At 44.1% G+C, this 16,911-nt stretch overlaps 1 protein-coding gene across 1 annotated transcript in view; it reads left to right on the top strand.

The window, feature by feature from the left end:
• UTP20 (UTP20 small subunit processome component) overlaps positions 1–11,094 on the top strand; it is a 107,052-nt gene extending 95,958 nt beyond the window's left edge. Inside the window, exons 59-62 of the mRNA XM_083182218.1 lie at positions 556–834; positions 4,131–4,257; positions 9,812–9,957; positions 10,780–11,094. Of these exons, the coding sequence (XP_083038344.1) occupies positions 556–834; positions 4,131–4,257; positions 9,812–9,957; positions 10,780–10,935 (708 nt within the window). The 3' untranslated portion in view covers positions 10,936–11,094. The remainder of the gene's footprint in view (positions 1–555; positions 835–4,130; positions 4,258–9,811; positions 9,958–10,779) is intronic.
• Positions 11,095–16,911: the final 5,817 nt, after the last annotated feature.

Raw genomic sequence — 16,911 nt, forward strand, 5'->3', positions numbered from 1 at the left:
CACGTAACTATTTTTTACTATCCTTCTCTGTTTGTATATATTTTGAGCGCCACAAGGATCACATCACATTTCTTGTTTTGTATCATTTGTGTAGAGGGACTGAACTATCCCTTATTGTTGTTGGTGATCTTTATTGCTGCTCTAGGCGCAGTTATTACAGTGGAGAAATTTTTTTTTGTGTATATCTTTCCGGAGTTACTGAAGCTTCTGAAAATGAAAAGAGCACTTTTCAATTTTAGGAACGTTAGAAAATTGACACCATATTGTCTTGCAAAGCATCCTTGTATCTGTACGTGGTTTACTTGTCTAAAGTGACATCTACAGTCATACAGTGGTAATGCACCATATGCTATTTATATACTGGTGGATATGATTGCCTCAATGATATCTTGGTTTGAGCTGCAAACATTCTAAACTGACTCTCAAATATCACCTGCCTATATCTGCTTGGCTTGACTGCTCTATAAATATAAAAAAAAATGCACAGAATAAATACATGACTATTTTGTTATATTGTCTAAAAAGGAATTTGTTTACCCTTTACATTTTTTTTAGGTTATTAAGAATTTGTTATATGTGGCCAAAGTTATCTACCTCCTTCACCCTGAGGTGGATAGTGCACAAAACCATAATGAAGATAGTTCGCAAAACCATAATGAAGAAAAAGTAGATGATACTATGGAGCAGGAAGCATCCGGGGATGAGTTGGACACAGAAAAGGATGCTGAGAAGGAGAAAGAAGATGAAAAAGTTGCCACATTGTTGTGGCTTATGAAAAGACTGTCAATACTGGCCAAGAGGGAAGCTGCCCACACACCTAAAATTCCATTAAAAGTGAGTATGACTGATTTATATGTTTGCAAATCAAATTTATGGTGGAAGTATCTCACTAATTTACCAAGGGGATATGCAAATAGAGGCGGCATCAGGATGCAGTTTTAGAGTGTGAGCCGTCAGGAAAAGAAATCTGTGAAATGGCCCATTTGCGGGTTTTGCGATCATGTTAACCTACGGGTTTGGAGTTTATGCCAGATTCTATGGGGTAAAGCGTGTTAACGTTGGTTTGCCAGCTATATGAATAGCCTGAGGCTACCATTTTTCACCTGCTGTAAATTTCCACTGCTAACAGAGTTCCACCCTTATTCGGTTTTAATACAGATGTGTTCAAATACACTGTCTATAGTCATGTCAAACAGCTCCTCGCTGGCAACTCGACAATGCTGAGTCGTTCTTTCTCAAAATGTGTATCTTATTTGCATAAATGAAACAACTTGGAGTGACAAAACTACTTTGCTAGCTTAGTGATCAATTTGATGAGTGACATTTTTACATCTGTGTGTAAACAAGTCTATATATATATATATATATATATATATATATATATATATATATATGTCTATATATATATATATATATAAGTGCTATGATGCTGCAGTACTTGTGCCAAGTTCTTAATCAACAATTTTTTTTTTTTCATGTTTAAAACTCAGTTCCTGTGCGGTTAAAGTTGCACCACAGTATCTCTAGTACACTTTATGCCTTCTTCTTAGAGATGGACAAAACCATGTGCACTGCAGGGGGGCAGATGTAACAGGTGCAGATAGAATTAGATTTGGGTGAGTTATTTTGTTTCGGTGCAGGGATACTAACTGATTGCTTTATTTCTACACTGCAATATAGATCTCACTTTGAAGAAAAACCCCACCCAAATCTAACTCTCTGCACATGTTACATCTGCCCCACCTGCAGTGCACATTGTTTTGTCCATTTGAGAAGGAATTTGCCTCTAAGAGTAAACTAGAATAAGGCCCTTTGTGTGGAGTTTTGCTTTATTTGCAGTGTGAATAATATGCAAAAGTCTGAGAAAAAGACTGTATTCTGCCATGCTGATTCACTCACACAGTATGGCGTATGAGTACACATCTATGTGTGTGTACCTTTTTTATTTCATTAACATAACTCTGTATGACCCAGTGGTGGAACTCCCGGAGTCAATGGAGTCATCTGCCGCCGGGCGCCAGCCTTAAGGGGGCACTGGCTCCATTGCCTCCTGGGAGTCCGGCCAGAGATTCCACAGCCCCTGTGAGGAAAAGTGCCCCACTCAATAGGTATGATGAAGTCGGAGACGCGGCCGTCAGGCAGTGTTACACTGAGCTAGCCCCGGCGCTAGAATAAGAATTTCAGGGGGGGGGCTACAGCGGCGGGGAGTGTGTGACAGCCGAGTGCCTATACCTGCTGAGGGGAGAGGGATGGACGGATGGTTAGTAGCGCTGCGGAGGACCCGCTCATTCATTATGCACTTCTCCGGTCCCCATCCCTCTCCCCTCAGCAGGTATCGGCACTCGCTCGGCTGTCACACACTCCCCGCCGCTGTAGCCGCCCACTGCAGTTCTTATTCTAGCGCCGGGGCTAGTTCAGTGTAACACTGCCCCACGTCCGCGTCTCCGACTCAGTGCGTGGCGGCAGCGGGAGCAGGGGAACGCGGCTGCAGGGAGAGGGTGCCCAGAAGCAGCCCAGCGTCTGTGGGTGTTCAGCCCCTGAAGGCCGTACTAGATCTGCAGCGCCGGCAGCTGTCTATCACCGCCTAAGCGGACTGCAGCCTGGCTCCATGATGGGACGGCGTGCAGGCCATGAGGCCTTGAAGGCAGCAGAGGCACGGGAGGTCATGCAAATTCCGGCACCGCGGCTCTAGCGGTGTCGCTAAGGTCAGGGGGCTGCTGGTGGCCGGGAGCTATACATGCACGTTACCTAACTGACCCCTCTCTCACCCCCCTTGTTCTCTGGCTCACCACCCTCTCTATATGCCTGACCCCTCATCCCTCTCTCTCTACCTTAACCCCCTCTCTTTCTCTCTGTCTCTGCCTGACTCCCCTCTCTCTACCTTACACCCCTCTGTCTCTGCCTGAACCCTTTCTGCCTGACACCCCTCTCTCAACTCCCTCTCTCTCTGCCTGATCCCCTTCATTCTTTGCCTCACCCCCTCTCTATATATATCACCCTCTGTCACCCCTCTTTATTTAACCATTTCTCTCCTCCCATGCTCTCACCCACCAATCTCTCTATCCATGACGCTGTATCTCACCACCCTCTTCTCTTTCCCTCTCAAACTCAGGCACCCTCTCCTCTGACCCACTCTCTTTCTAGCCCTGACAGTCTCTCGCTTTACCCTTTCATTTCCTCACTTTCCCTGGCTCCCCCTCCCTCCCTGACATTCTCTCTCTCACTATGACACTTGTTTCAATCTTTCTCCATGATTCCCTATCTATCATTCTCCTCCTCTCTCTCCATTGCTCTCCCTCTCTATATGGGGGGGGGGGGGGGGGCACCAGCTTATATCTTGCCTCCGGGCTATATGGATGAACTTACGCCACTGGTATGACCAGAGTTAGTAGTTATTCCAAACTAAGGCGGAACCCTGACATGTTTTATGGCAGTGATTCCCATAAAATATAGGTGCGATAGACATTATCGGCTATACAAAATATGTTCTATTCAAAATCACAGCTACAATAAGGGGTTTTCCTGATGGGAAATATAATGTTGGTTCTATGCTCCTGTATGTACTTGCATGTTCTTGTCCTCTAATAGAGCAACTATTTTGCAACTCAAGGCCCCCATTCACTAGTGGGAGATATTGCATGCGACACCACCCCCACCAACTCACCCAGCAGGTCCTGGACGCCTGGAACGCATACGATACATTGTATGCGCTCCATTTGCATACAATGTATCCTATGCGATCCCAGCAAGGGCTGCTGGCTGCCACCAATATTCATGGCAGCCCGCCGGATTTGCAATGCGAGGCGCATGGGAATGCACGTCGCAATGGCAGGAAAAGGACCTGCGATATTACACTTTTCATGCGATTCATCACAACAATGCGTCGGAATAGCATGAAAAGTGCTCATATCGCACTAGGGGATGGGGGGGGGGGGGGGGGGGTGGCCTTTCGTTTCAAACTATCCAAACTGTAGGATAGTTCCATGGCATAGTGATGTTTAGAACAAAGCATTTTGCAATCAGGGTAGTTTGTCTTCGTTCTGCATTTTTACGGCTCTAGAGTGTAGTAAATGTAACTGAGAAAATAAATGGTTATTGATCTGTTTGCATTCTTTTGTTTCTTGTTATAGAGGATATTTGTTTTTAAATTCCTTGGCGCAATAGCAGTAGACCTTGGAAAGGAGAACGTGACGCCGTTTCTGCCGACTATAATCGCTCCACTCTTCAGAGAACTCCACAGCACGTATGCGGAACAAGGTGAGGAGGAGCTGCCCTTCATCACTGATTGGAGGGAAGGGAGGGATCAGATTTCCTTTCCAGTTTCATATTCTGCCCCCACCACCACTTTTGCTGCAACACGCCCAACTTCATAACCAATTTCAATTAAGAAATCTTATTTGCACCAATATGCTGGAGCACGATATTAAAGTACACTTATTCCGTATATCTGCACATGGTATACTTGAAAAAATGCACCTGGAAAGGAGACATTGCTGGGGAGCAGACTTTTACTGTAATAATGTAATAAAATCAATTCATCATAAAAAAATTAAATAAAAACACTGACCTGGATTCAACTCACATTGGTTTGTATATATATATGTGTATATATATATATATATATATATATATATATATATATATATATATATATATATATATATATATATATAGAAAAAACCGTAGTGCAGGTGGCGCTGATGATTTTCAAGTCTCTAATGAGTACAGCAATGTTAGCCCTTTAAACAAAGAGGCACAGAAGTTTCACCAAAGTCCAATGATATAGACTGCAGCTCCCTCAATTGGAAAATGACCAAGCATCCAGGATCAGGACGTATGAATCTAGAGAAAATATAGAACAGAGGGGCGCTCCATGGTGCATGTAAACGATATATTTATTATGGAGGAACAAACACTCCTTAAAAAGGATAAAAGCAATTGCTCGTACCAATAAAAGAACAGTGTGGGCTGGTTACCACATGATTAAACAAACAATACCACGGCAAATCTGCTCCAACCGCATCTCCACTGGCATCAGGTCGATAGGGACTCGCAGACGCTGGGTTGCGCCGACAGGACTCGGAAACCGGAGGCCGGGGACACAGGCAGAAGACAGCGCCGGGACACAGTCAGCACGGGTATCACTGACCAAGCCCTAACATGTTTCGTCAGAGGGCGTGGTTCAGTGACTACCCGAGGATAATTTATCCCAACTATCCACCAATCAGAATCTCTGAAATGCCGGTGATGTCATGTACTAATGACAGGTGGGGTGAAAGCCATACAGGTGATTTGAGTTTCACCACAGACACACTTTGTGCAAAAGAATATTAAAGCCACAGATCTAATGCGGATTTAAAGGTGCCTTGAATAGTTAAATATATTATTATCAAGGTGGAACACCTTATATATATATATATATATATATATATATATATACACCAAAAATGTTTATGGCATTTCAAAGTTTCCAATGTTGGGAACAATAAAAAGAAATTTATGAATATACAATTTCATTAAATACACAATATATCAATTTTACATGTGCAAATATGCAAATAATTTTGGGCGTCTTGGAGAAAGAAAAGTCCACACACAGGTTCAGGATCTTTCGAGATTTAATCTCGTCATCAGGATAAAAAGTTACACACATACACAGTATTTATAGCCACATCCTTGTGAAAACATTCCCTCCCCCTATTGAGGTGTGAAGGACTTTAATTAATGGCCCCCACATACAGCACGATATTCAGGCATTTTCTGAGCGATTCTAACAAATCGCTCAGAAAATGCCTGAAGATGCATGTAAATCGCTGTGTATATAGCCCACACAGCGATTTACATGCGCGCACCCGCCGTTCTGAATCTGTCCAAGATTCAGAACGGACGGGCTGTACAATTCAGAGCAGTCGCTCAGAAAGCTCCTGCTCATCTCCCGCATGTGTGGCTGCGGGCAGATGAGCAGGACTGAGCGACTGCGGACGCCGCAGACCCGCCGCACCCCGCACCGCAGAACCGCCGCACCCCGCACCGCCGCCACCCCTGACCTCCCTCCCCCACCAGCAGGAGCACCCATCGCCACCCCCACCTCACCTCTCCTCTCGGCGGCAGCGCGGCGGCATCGGGACGGGTCACGGAGATGTAAAAAAAAAAAAAAAAAAAAATTCAAATTTCAAAATGGCCGCGGCCAGCCAATCACGGCTCGCCGCGTCATTGCCCCGCCCCCTAGAGCTGGCTATATTAGCCAGCTCGAGACAGGGTCGGGGCAGTCAGTCCGACGGCGGAGGAGGAGTGAAGAGCTCCTGAAGTCCTGGGAGGCGCGGCCAATGCAAAAGAGCTTAAAAGGCCGCCGCCCCCCAGGTGAAGAACACAGATGAAGAGGCAGAAGCCCTGGGAGGCGGCGGCCATGCAAAAGAGCTTAAAAGGCTGCCGCCCCCCAGGTGAAGAACACAGATGAAGAGGCAGAAGCCCTGGGAGGCGGCGGCCATGCAAAAGAGCTTAGGGGGCCGCTGCCCCCAGGTGAAGACCAGATGCAGTTTAATAAAATACTAAAAACTCTGTGTTTGTGTTTTTATTAAATAAAACATTTAAAACCAGTGTTTGTTGTTTTATTTTAATATTTCCTTTACAGGGGGGCTATAGGTACCGGCGGGCCTTTAATGCCCCACATGCTGGTACCTGTGGTTCTGCCAAGTGCCAGCATGTGGGGCAGGCTTGCTGGGACCTGTAGTCCTACTGTAAAAGACAATATTACTGTTAAATAAGCTATCAACCCTGCACCCACCGCCCAGGGGTGCAGGGGATAGCCCCGGGCTGCAGCCCAGGCCTGGGGTGCCCTGGAGAGGGGGGACCCCCTTATTTGGGGGGTCCCCACCTCCCCAAAAACTCCCGGCCTGGGCTGACTAGTTAGGGTGGGTAATGCTTTGGCCACGGGACACCATCAAGCGTGTCCCCTGGCTATGGCATTACACCCCTTGCTAGTTGAGCCTGGTGCTGGTCTCCAAAATATGGGGGACCCCTATTCATTTTGTCCCCCGTATTTTGGAAACCAGGGCCAGCTCAAGAGCCTGGTGCTGGTCCCCAAAATCAGGGGGACCCCACGCACTTTGTCCTCTGGATTTTGGGAACCAGGACCACTCAAAAAGCCCGGGGCTGGTCATGCCTGGGGGGGGGGACCCCATGCCATTTTTTTTTTTACAAAATTATTGTCTGTATGACAGAGGATGAGACGCTGGACCCCGGACTTGGTAAGTATTTTTTTGTCAGCTCCCACTGTACCACCAACGTTTAATAGTTTGCATATGGGTTTGCATTCGGTTCAGGGGGAACCACTAGCCACCATGATTTATTTATTTTTTTTGGGGGGGGGTAGCATATTAGGGGAGGTGAAAGAATACTTATTAAAGAAGACATAAAGTTATGTGCTAGATGTGTTCAGTAATAATAACATTTTTGTGATGAAGTGCAGTGTTTTTACTTCACTTTCTGTGACAGATTTGAAATCTCCCGTGCTGAATCTCCCATTATGAATCTCTGACACAAATCTCTCTGTATGTGGCTCATTGTCTGAAATGAGTCACAAGAGTGAAATCTCTTGTGCTGAATCTCCCGTTATGTATCTCTGGCACACATCTCTGCGTATGTAGGGGCCTTTAGACACCTGTTGTGATCAGGTGATGCAGAGTGAATCTGTGATACTACAGACAAAAATGCAAATTACTTGCCACAAGATTACATACAAAGAGAAAAAAACATCACACTTATATCTCAAACACATTGCACTTCTAACAAAAAAACATCTATTTAAGCAAGATAGAAAAAATATAAATACATTACAACAATACAATATCTGTCAAGTTAAATCTTTGTTAGCACGCTAATTTTTGTAGCAGATCTTAATGCATTAAGTCCAGGTGCCCCCTACTGGTCAAGGGAGGATGAACCTGTTAATAGGAAAAAATGAAAATTACCAGGCTAACAAATAATGACATTGCCGTTTTATAACTGGTGTATCCACTTACACTCCAGCTGAAGAAGTGTGTGTGTGTATATATATATATAAGCCGAGGCACCTAATTTTACAACAAAAAAACTGGGAAAACGTATTGACTCAAGTGGGACCCTCACTCGAGTATAAGCCGAGGGGGGCTTTTTCAGCATACAAAATAGTCTGAAAAAGTACAAAAAACAAAGAAAGCAGCGCCAATGGTTTGGTATTCCAATAAGTAAAATTAAATATAAATATTTCTAAGGATGAGATTGGACTGATTGTACAGTAAAATCAATTCATTTTATTCAACAACAGTGACCATAAAATACTGGTATTACATAACCTCACGTGAGGAATAAAAATGGGGGGGGGGGGGATTGGGAAATAAAATATGGGATGTCCGTTCCTATTGTGCCTTGGATAATAAAGTGCAGATGCAAGAAAACAAGGGGGGATAATTGTGTTACCGTCCACCTGTAGATCGAGAGTTCTGGGCGTTCGGTTTACTCCCTGGGACTCAAGGCCTGAGTGTTTGTGGGCCGAGTCACCTTCCAGATTAAGGGAGTCACCCAAGATTTGTATTCCCAAAGCTGGTACTGGGGTCCTTTGAGGTGTTTTCGGATAACGTCCAAGTTTTTGGAGATGGTGGGGTCCAAGCAAAAGTGGGGAGTCCAAGGCTGGTCCGGATAAGTCCAACAGGTTGTAAAAGGCAAGACACCTGACACGTTTCGCCGTCTCAACGGCTTTATCAAAGGTGATGGTATGGTGTGTTTGAGGGGTTTATATACCCGAGGTGTTTTATGAGGGGGCTTGTATGCAGATTTCCTTGGGTCCTTGCTGTGAGACCTCATACACCATGCCGTAATACAATTTGCGCTATTAGAGATCACTTATAGCGCAAATTGTATTACGGCACAGTGTATGAGGCCTCACAGGAAGCAAGGACCCAAGGAAATCTGCATACAAGCCCCCTCCTAAAACACCTCGGGTATATAAACCCCTCAAACACACCATACCATCACCTTTGACAAAGCTGTTGAGACGGCGAAACGCGTCAGGTGTCTTGTCTTTTACAACCTGTTGGACTGATCCGGACCAGCCTTGGACTCCCCACTTTTGCTTGGACCCCACATCTCCATAAACTTGGACGTTATCCGAAAACACCTCAAAGGACCCCAGTACCAGCTTTGGGAATACAAATCTTGGGTGACTCCCTTAATCTGGAAGGTGACTCGGCCCACAAACACTCAGGCCTTGAGTCCCAGGGAGTAAACCGAATGCCCAGAACTCTCGATCTACAGGTGGACGGTAACACAATTATCCCCCCTTGTTTTCTTGCATTTGCACTTTATTATCCAAGGCACAATATCCAAGGCACAATAGGAACGGACAGCCCATATTTTATTTCCCAATCCCCCCCCCCCCCCATTTTTATTCCTCACGTGAGGTGATGTAATACCAGTATTTTATGGTCACTGTTGGTTGAATAAAATGTATTGATTTTACTGTACAATCAGTCTAATCTCATCCTTAGAATTATTTATATTTAATTTTACTTATTGGAATACCAAGCCATTGGCGCTGCTTTCTTTGTTTTTTTGTGGTTTTCTATAGTTCGGACCTGACAAATCCGACTTTATCCAGCAGCTGCCAGTGATCCAGCCCAGGTCTAAGCGCCACCTTTTCCACTCCACGTGGAGGAACACATTTTTTTATTCTTTTTTCAGTCTGAAAAAGTAGGGTTATACTCGAGTATATATGGTATATACATAAATCCATACATACACACTATAAAAATGTTTTATTTTATTTCTTTTTTAGACCCAACGTTGAAAAACCTCGCTCAGGAAATCATAGACCTTCTAAAGAACCTGGTTGGTTTGGGGACTTTCTCTTTGTCCTTTTCTGGTGTACAGAAGCAAGTCAATCAGAAGCGAGCTATGCGGAAACAACAAAAAGCCCTGCAGGTAATGTATGCTTTTACTAGTGGTTGCTGGTATTGGTTGCCTATCATTTCCCCCCCAAACAATATATTGATTGCTATATACAAGGATTTATTCCATAATTAGTCCAGTTATGGTTACACATTTGCTAGTGGTTCTCCAACTTTTGCTAAGCTACACGTTCCAGCTTACCCTGCCACAGTTGTGCTGTTAGGGAATGCTGAAACTGTGGCAGGGCATGCTGGGATTTGTCATTTCACAACAGTTGGACATGTTAATTAGGCCTGTGAGTTGATAATATAACAGTCCCATTGTATATTTATCAGAGGTTTTAAGAACCTGTGTTGTACTCATATGTGGGGCCCTTGAGTGGGTGTGGCCTGGCTTCTTTGACATCACACTGTAACAGGGGTGTACACACTGAGATTTGGGCAGACGATTTTGACTAGATAGTCAAAATTGCCTAGAAGGGTAGCCAAAATCTCAGTTTTTCTCCTGCTTAGTCCATATTTTCTAGCATAGATTGACTGACTGTGCAGGCAAGGCAATTTTGACTAGATCATAGACTATTATTACTTAGACAAAATAGCCAATATCTCACTGTGTACAGGGCTTTAGATTTCAGCGTTCATTGTAGTTATTCTGATTAGCAGTGCTTGGTACTATAAGGTGTGCATCTGCAAATGTCCTTTATTGAGGTTACCGTAGTGATGCTTCCTACAGATGCTTTCATTGTCTGGCCTGTACTGTATATAATCTGTTCCTGTAACTTTTATGTCTGATTTTGGACACAAGAACCATAACATAATACACTAATGTAAGCGTATGTGCCTGTATTTACTTTAGGCTGTGGCAAACCCTGACCTGGCAGCCAAGAGGAAGATTAAGAAACACAGAAAAAAGATTGAGGCTAAGAAAAGGAAAATTGAATTTCTCCGACCAGGATATAAAGCCAAGAAACCACGCAGCCATGCTCTGAAAGACCTGGCGATGGTGGAATAACATCGGCCAGCAATGTGTCTGCTATGCCTGTATACATAAGTCATTCTTGTATAATACTGTGTGTTGTGTGCCTGTGGGGGGGAAAATATTTTTTAAGTACAGTTTAATGTACTTATGTTTACTAATTAAAATATTTTATAAATAACATACAAAGTCAAACCTATTGTTTCACTCAGACTTCATTCATGTTTGCCATTAATTAGTTCACAATTCTGAAATTATTTGATCAGTCATAATGGGGTAGATGCATGAAGCAGTGATAAGGGAGGAGTGAGCCAGAGGAGAAGTGGCCCATGGCAACCAATCAGCACTGAAACATCTATGATTTGCATTACATAAAATTATACAGAGCAGCTGATTGGTTGACATGGGCCACGTCTCCTCTGGCTCACTCCTACCTCATCAATGCTTCATACAATGATTTTGTTTTAATAAAATTTCTGTGTAGCTTTTTGTCTCATCATTAAATTGTTTGTTCAGCTCACAATAGCATTATCCAGCTACCTGCGGTGCTGCTGGATTTATCGCTATTGATAATTTTTTAGTTTCTCAATGCCCCTGCCTGTCAATCAGGCAGCAGCAGAGGTGAAATACAGGTGAGATTGCAATGCACAGCCGCAGATTCACGATAATCGGCTCTCAGATGGCCCAGTTGGCTGTGTAGGGGTCTTTGAAGAAGCTGATGTGGATTGTTTTCTGCCCAGTAATAAAACTGCTGCTGGTTAATGTAGCCAGACAAATGAAAGTGACCTTTCATCAAGGTAGAGAGAACATTGGAAATGACCCGCCGTGTGACGCTAAATGGCAGAGTCCAACTACAAATGGAGACCACCATCTCATTCACAACCAGTGGAAATAAACTGTATTCCATGCACTTAGATGGCTTTCAGAATTACACATCAAATATTGTAGGAAAATCGTTCTAATGTTCAGGTGTGTGGTCAACCCTCTGAAGAAATGTCTGCTATTTATTAAAGGAGAAACTTGTTAGGGCTAATAATACTGCTCTGGGACCCCCAGCTCCAAAGTTGGTAAAGGTGCCTGATTGCAGAAAATCCCTCCTATCATCTGGATATAACTTCCATTTGGAGGCTGCAGCTTGCACAGAGGCGCACTGGCAGTGACATTGGATATAAGCAGGGGTACTACTAAACCCTTATAGGCTGATCCTTTATAATCAGTACTGAGTGCAGGAGATTGTGCACAGCACCAGCCTGCATACAGCTAGTGCTCTCCTATCCAACACAACTAACCATTAAAGTGCTGTCGGAAATCTGTGACACAGGGTTGAGCATAGCACAGAGGCCAAGATCTCCCGGTGCTCTTCCCCAGGGGTTTAAAAAGTACAGATTGACCTCATGTTGCTGCTTATTAACTATTATTGACATCACCGTGCTTTTTGAATTTAGGGGTCAGGCTGTTCATAGGCACATTATTGCACACACACCCCCACCCCCCCCAATATTCCCCCCCATTTACAAATGACTGAAGCAGTGGTAGCCAACCCTAGCCCTCGAGAGCTACCAACAGTTCACATTTTCCAGACAACCTAGCTGCTGCACAGCTGCACTCACTAATCACTGACACATTTTAAAAGATCCACAGGTGGAGCTAATTAGCTCACTTGTGATTCTGTGAGGAGACCTTCAAAACATGCACTGTTGGTAGCTCTCGAGGACTAGGGTTGGCTACCCCAGGACTAAAGTAATGTACAGGCTATCCCATACCTCCCAACTTTTGAAGGTCTGCAGGAGGGACGAAGCTCCTGCGCGCCGGACGCGCGTCGAAATTTTCGGGGGCGTGGCCTATACTCGCGGCTCTTCCATGAGGCCACGCCCCCATTTTGCCGCTATGGGGGCATGACCCAGAGGCTCTGTGAGCCTCTAGCCATGCCCCCAGTCCCCTGTCTGCGGGAATAGACGCTGTGCGCATGCGCACAGCGTTTATTCCCCGCTGCTTAGCAGCTGACAGGGGGGACTCCCAACAGCCCCCCCACACCGCGGGACACTGCCGCCCGCGGGTGGGACATCGGGACAGGCCCTGACAATCGGGACTGTCCCGATAAAATCGGGACTGTTGGGAGGTATGCTATCCTGGAAAAAAGTCTAGATTTTTACATAAAGGGATAGGAAGTTAGACAAATTAGAACATTACACTGACCCATACTTGCCTACTTTTGAAAACTAGTTTCAGAGAGATTAGAGTTGGTATTAGAATTTTGCATGGCTTCCCGTTGAGGGGGAGTGTCATGCCCCACCCAAAAGGCATGTCTAGCTCCATATATGGACCAGAGTCCCATTAAGTGGGGGGCCCAGGGTGTCCGTGCCTCCTGCCTTAGGGGCCCTTTGGCCGGCTTGACCAGATTAGTATAGGAAATAACTGGGGTGTTTTGGTAGCCATTCCCAGAACAAAAACCAAAACAAATGCCCCCACAAATTATATTTTCTCCTTCATCCACTAGGCGGCACTGGAGTTTTTAGTGGGGAACAGGGAGCATGGGCAATTTAAATGGATGTGGCCAACTCCTCCCCTTCTACTTCCCCTCCCAGGCACAGTCTTAGATTGTGCACTGCGGGAGTAGGGATGGCCATCGATAGCTTTACCAATCGATGGTCATCCATTTTGTTTGACTGATTGGCCTGTGGGTCAATCAAAACACCGGGACGGGACCTCGTGGGTGTCGGGGCTATTCTTCATGTCCTGGCACTTTGAAAACTAAAAGCAAAACATCGGTTTTGCTGTGCCATCAATGGAGGAAAACCATCTACTTCTGCCCCATTGATGGCAAAGGTATTCAGCATCGGCCAAAAACCATAGATTATTTCAAATGGTCGATTCCATTCCTATGTGGGATTTGGTCACACTTTGTGCTTGCTCCTTAGGGCAATGTAACTAGATAGTAAAAGCTGTGGGGTTTAGAGCAATATAGGACAGTGTTGGGCTGTATGTAAATTAGGCCATAGCGCTGTTGCTGGCCTGTGGCGCTCACAACCAAAGTCACAGGTTTCTTACCTAGTATAAAGAAAGGAGTTTCTTTATACTAGGTAAGAAACCTGTGATTTTGGTTGTGAGCGCTTTTGAATAACAAAATTGGATGTTACTCCCCTAGTGCAGGACGTTTCCTTTGTTTCTTCCTTGCAAGTTTTTTTTAGAAGATGTACATGCAAAAAGAAAGCATAAAGATCTTCGTGTAATAATGTCACAATGGAATTTTCTCGGTATTTAAATGAAGATTTTATGAGACGGGGAGTGTTCCCTTTTGATTTTACTCACAAAATCTCTGGTAACAGTATGCATATACAGTGTAAATAATGTATTTGGGGGTTTCCCCCTCTTCAATTTCTCACAGATGTATGAGTAAAGTTGGCATATCAGTGAATCCTCAGTGTTCCCTGTCTGGATTCGGTATGAAATCCCGAATAGGTTATAATACCGACAAGGACCAAATCCCGAATGGGTCATAATACCAAAAAACCCATGTCGACCTGTCGACCCAAAGTCATGTTGACAGTTTCACCTGTACATTCTGTCCGTATTTTGACCTTGTCGGGATTTTAAATGTCGGGATTTTGTCCTTGTCGGTATTATGACTCATTCTGGATTTTGACTGCATCCCCCCCCTGTCCCAAATGGCAGGTAGGGTAAAATGATTGACTTTATTAAAAATGGTTAAAACATCATAAAAAGGTGAAGAGGGTACTCATCTTATGGGTTTCCAGAGTTCAGTTGTAAGATGGAAAACAGAAAAATGCGGTCCCATTTTCTGGGTTGGCTGGTATTCTTTATACTGTCTCTCCTGTCCAGTGTGTGTGTAGAGTATACAATATTTATTTATTAACAGTTTCTTATATAGCGCATACATAGTCCGCAGCGCTTTACAGAGATTTGAACATTCACATCAGTCCCTGCCCCAGTGGAGCTTACAATCTATATTCCCTACCACATGTACAAGCACACACAGACATTCTAGGGTTAATTTTGTTGGAAGCCAATTAACCTATCTGTATATTTTTGGATTGTGGTAGGAAACTGGAGTACCCAGAGTAAACCCACGCTAGCACAGGGAGAATATACAAACTCCGCACAGATAGAGCCATGTTGGGGATCGATCCCATGACCTCAGTGCTGTGAGGCAGTAATGCTAACCACTAGATATAGCATAGCAGGAGGAATCTCCAAAAAGGTTGCTTGTAAGTAGTGTAATATTAGATTTATACAAACTTCTAAAGGGATACTGTTCTGTGATAAATGTACAGTAGACACCCCTGTGTTACAATCACAAAGGGATACCCTTGCCAGCTCACTTATGTCATGCCTGTCCTCTGAGCTTATATCTTCCCAGAGAGACAGAGAAACCTCCAGATCTCGGCAAGCTGATCTAGAACTAGAGCTCTGGCACCAGAGCAAGCCACATCTCAAGTCCTCCACTCTCTTACCAAAAAAAAGAGACTCCGCACTCTGATGATGAAATGCCAGAGTTAGAGGATGGAGACTTTGCACCTCCAGACATGCAGGATTTACAGGCGGCTGCACCGCAGTAAACTGAACAGGCTTCTCCGGGGTTGGAGGATTTGTTTGGCATGGTCAAGCTAGACTTAAATGTGGACGACGAGGCTGCAGATCCTGCTTGTTCTTCATTTTTTGGTAAGAGACCAAAACAGGCATTCTCCTTACCTCCGTCTGAAGAAATGGATTTTCATTTATTGCAGGGTTGACTACATAAAAAATTCCAAGCCTTTCAAAGGTTTTTGTCTACCTACCCTTTACCTGCTGAAGGTAGAAAACTGGTTGAGATTCCTCCTGTCTCCAAAAGTCTTGGGAGCATTGTGATTTTATTAGTGGCAATTCTCCCCAGCCAAGGTATTCGGTCTTCTCTAGAACAAATCAGACTTAAACCTGTCATTTCCCATGTCTGTGATTCCATATATTAGATCTGTTCACTTTGAGGTCTATGTACAGGACATGTGGGCATTCCCTGAGATAAGAGATTTTGTACCCTATGAGGGAAGGGTTTCTTTACAGATAGAGCAGTCAAGGTATGACATTCTCTGCCGGCAGAGGTAGTGCTACCAGACTCACTAAATACATTTAAGAACATGTTCTAGCGGCTAAAAATATTCAGGGTTACAACACTCTGGTTTATATAATAGAGGGACGACTATTAAATACCTTGGCCAATTATCACTGGGAGTTCTATCTTAAAACTACCTAATTCAGGTTTACGGGGGTGTTCAATCTGCAGGATTTTTTACCAGGTAAATTAGATTCCCTAATAGATTAGGCCCTATTCAATGAAAAATCCAGCAACGGCGAAAAGCACATGTATTTGCAGCAAATTTGCCGTTCCATGTGGTTTTTTTCTTTCTTGATATTTCCGGCAAATTTGCAGCCATTTTCACTCATGCTGATTTGACCAAAACAGACCTAAAATGGTCAAGAACACCTGTAATTGAATACTGATTGTGGACTCATTGCTGTATTTTTTGCAATGATTCGCCAATAGGGTGATCTTGGCTGGACTAATTGGGTGAGATTCCAAATGTTTATTTGGTATAGGTTGAACTCAATGGACGAATATCTTCTTTTCAATCTCACCAACTCTGTAATGAAATATAGATATTCTTGTGCATTATGCCCTGCGAACGGGGGAAACCCCGAAAGCACTAGGTGCGAATACAGATGTTTATTGTATTTTTTAAATTTTTGTGTCTGAGTGCCTCCTTTCATTTTGGACTAATATATATCTTAATATGCAGGGGAATATATATATTTGATAATATAAATCGGTACATGGTTCTCAAGCGGGCTCCATCAGGCAGGCTAAATCCGATAGATCATTTTGAGTGAAGGTCAGATAATTAAAGTAATCTGTTTGATGGCGTTAATTCCTCGACCCAACAAACTTTACAGTTTAGTCAGCATCGAAGGCAAGAATCCATATCCATTGGCTAGACTGCCATATGGTGGTGAGATCAC

Source organism: Crinia signifera, chromosome 4, assembly GCF_055691185.1.
Source record: "Crinia signifera chromosome 4, ASM5569118v1, whole genome shotgun sequence".
NCBI classification, from domain to species: Eukaryota; Metazoa; Chordata; class Amphibia; order Anura; family Myobatrachidae; genus Crinia; species Crinia signifera.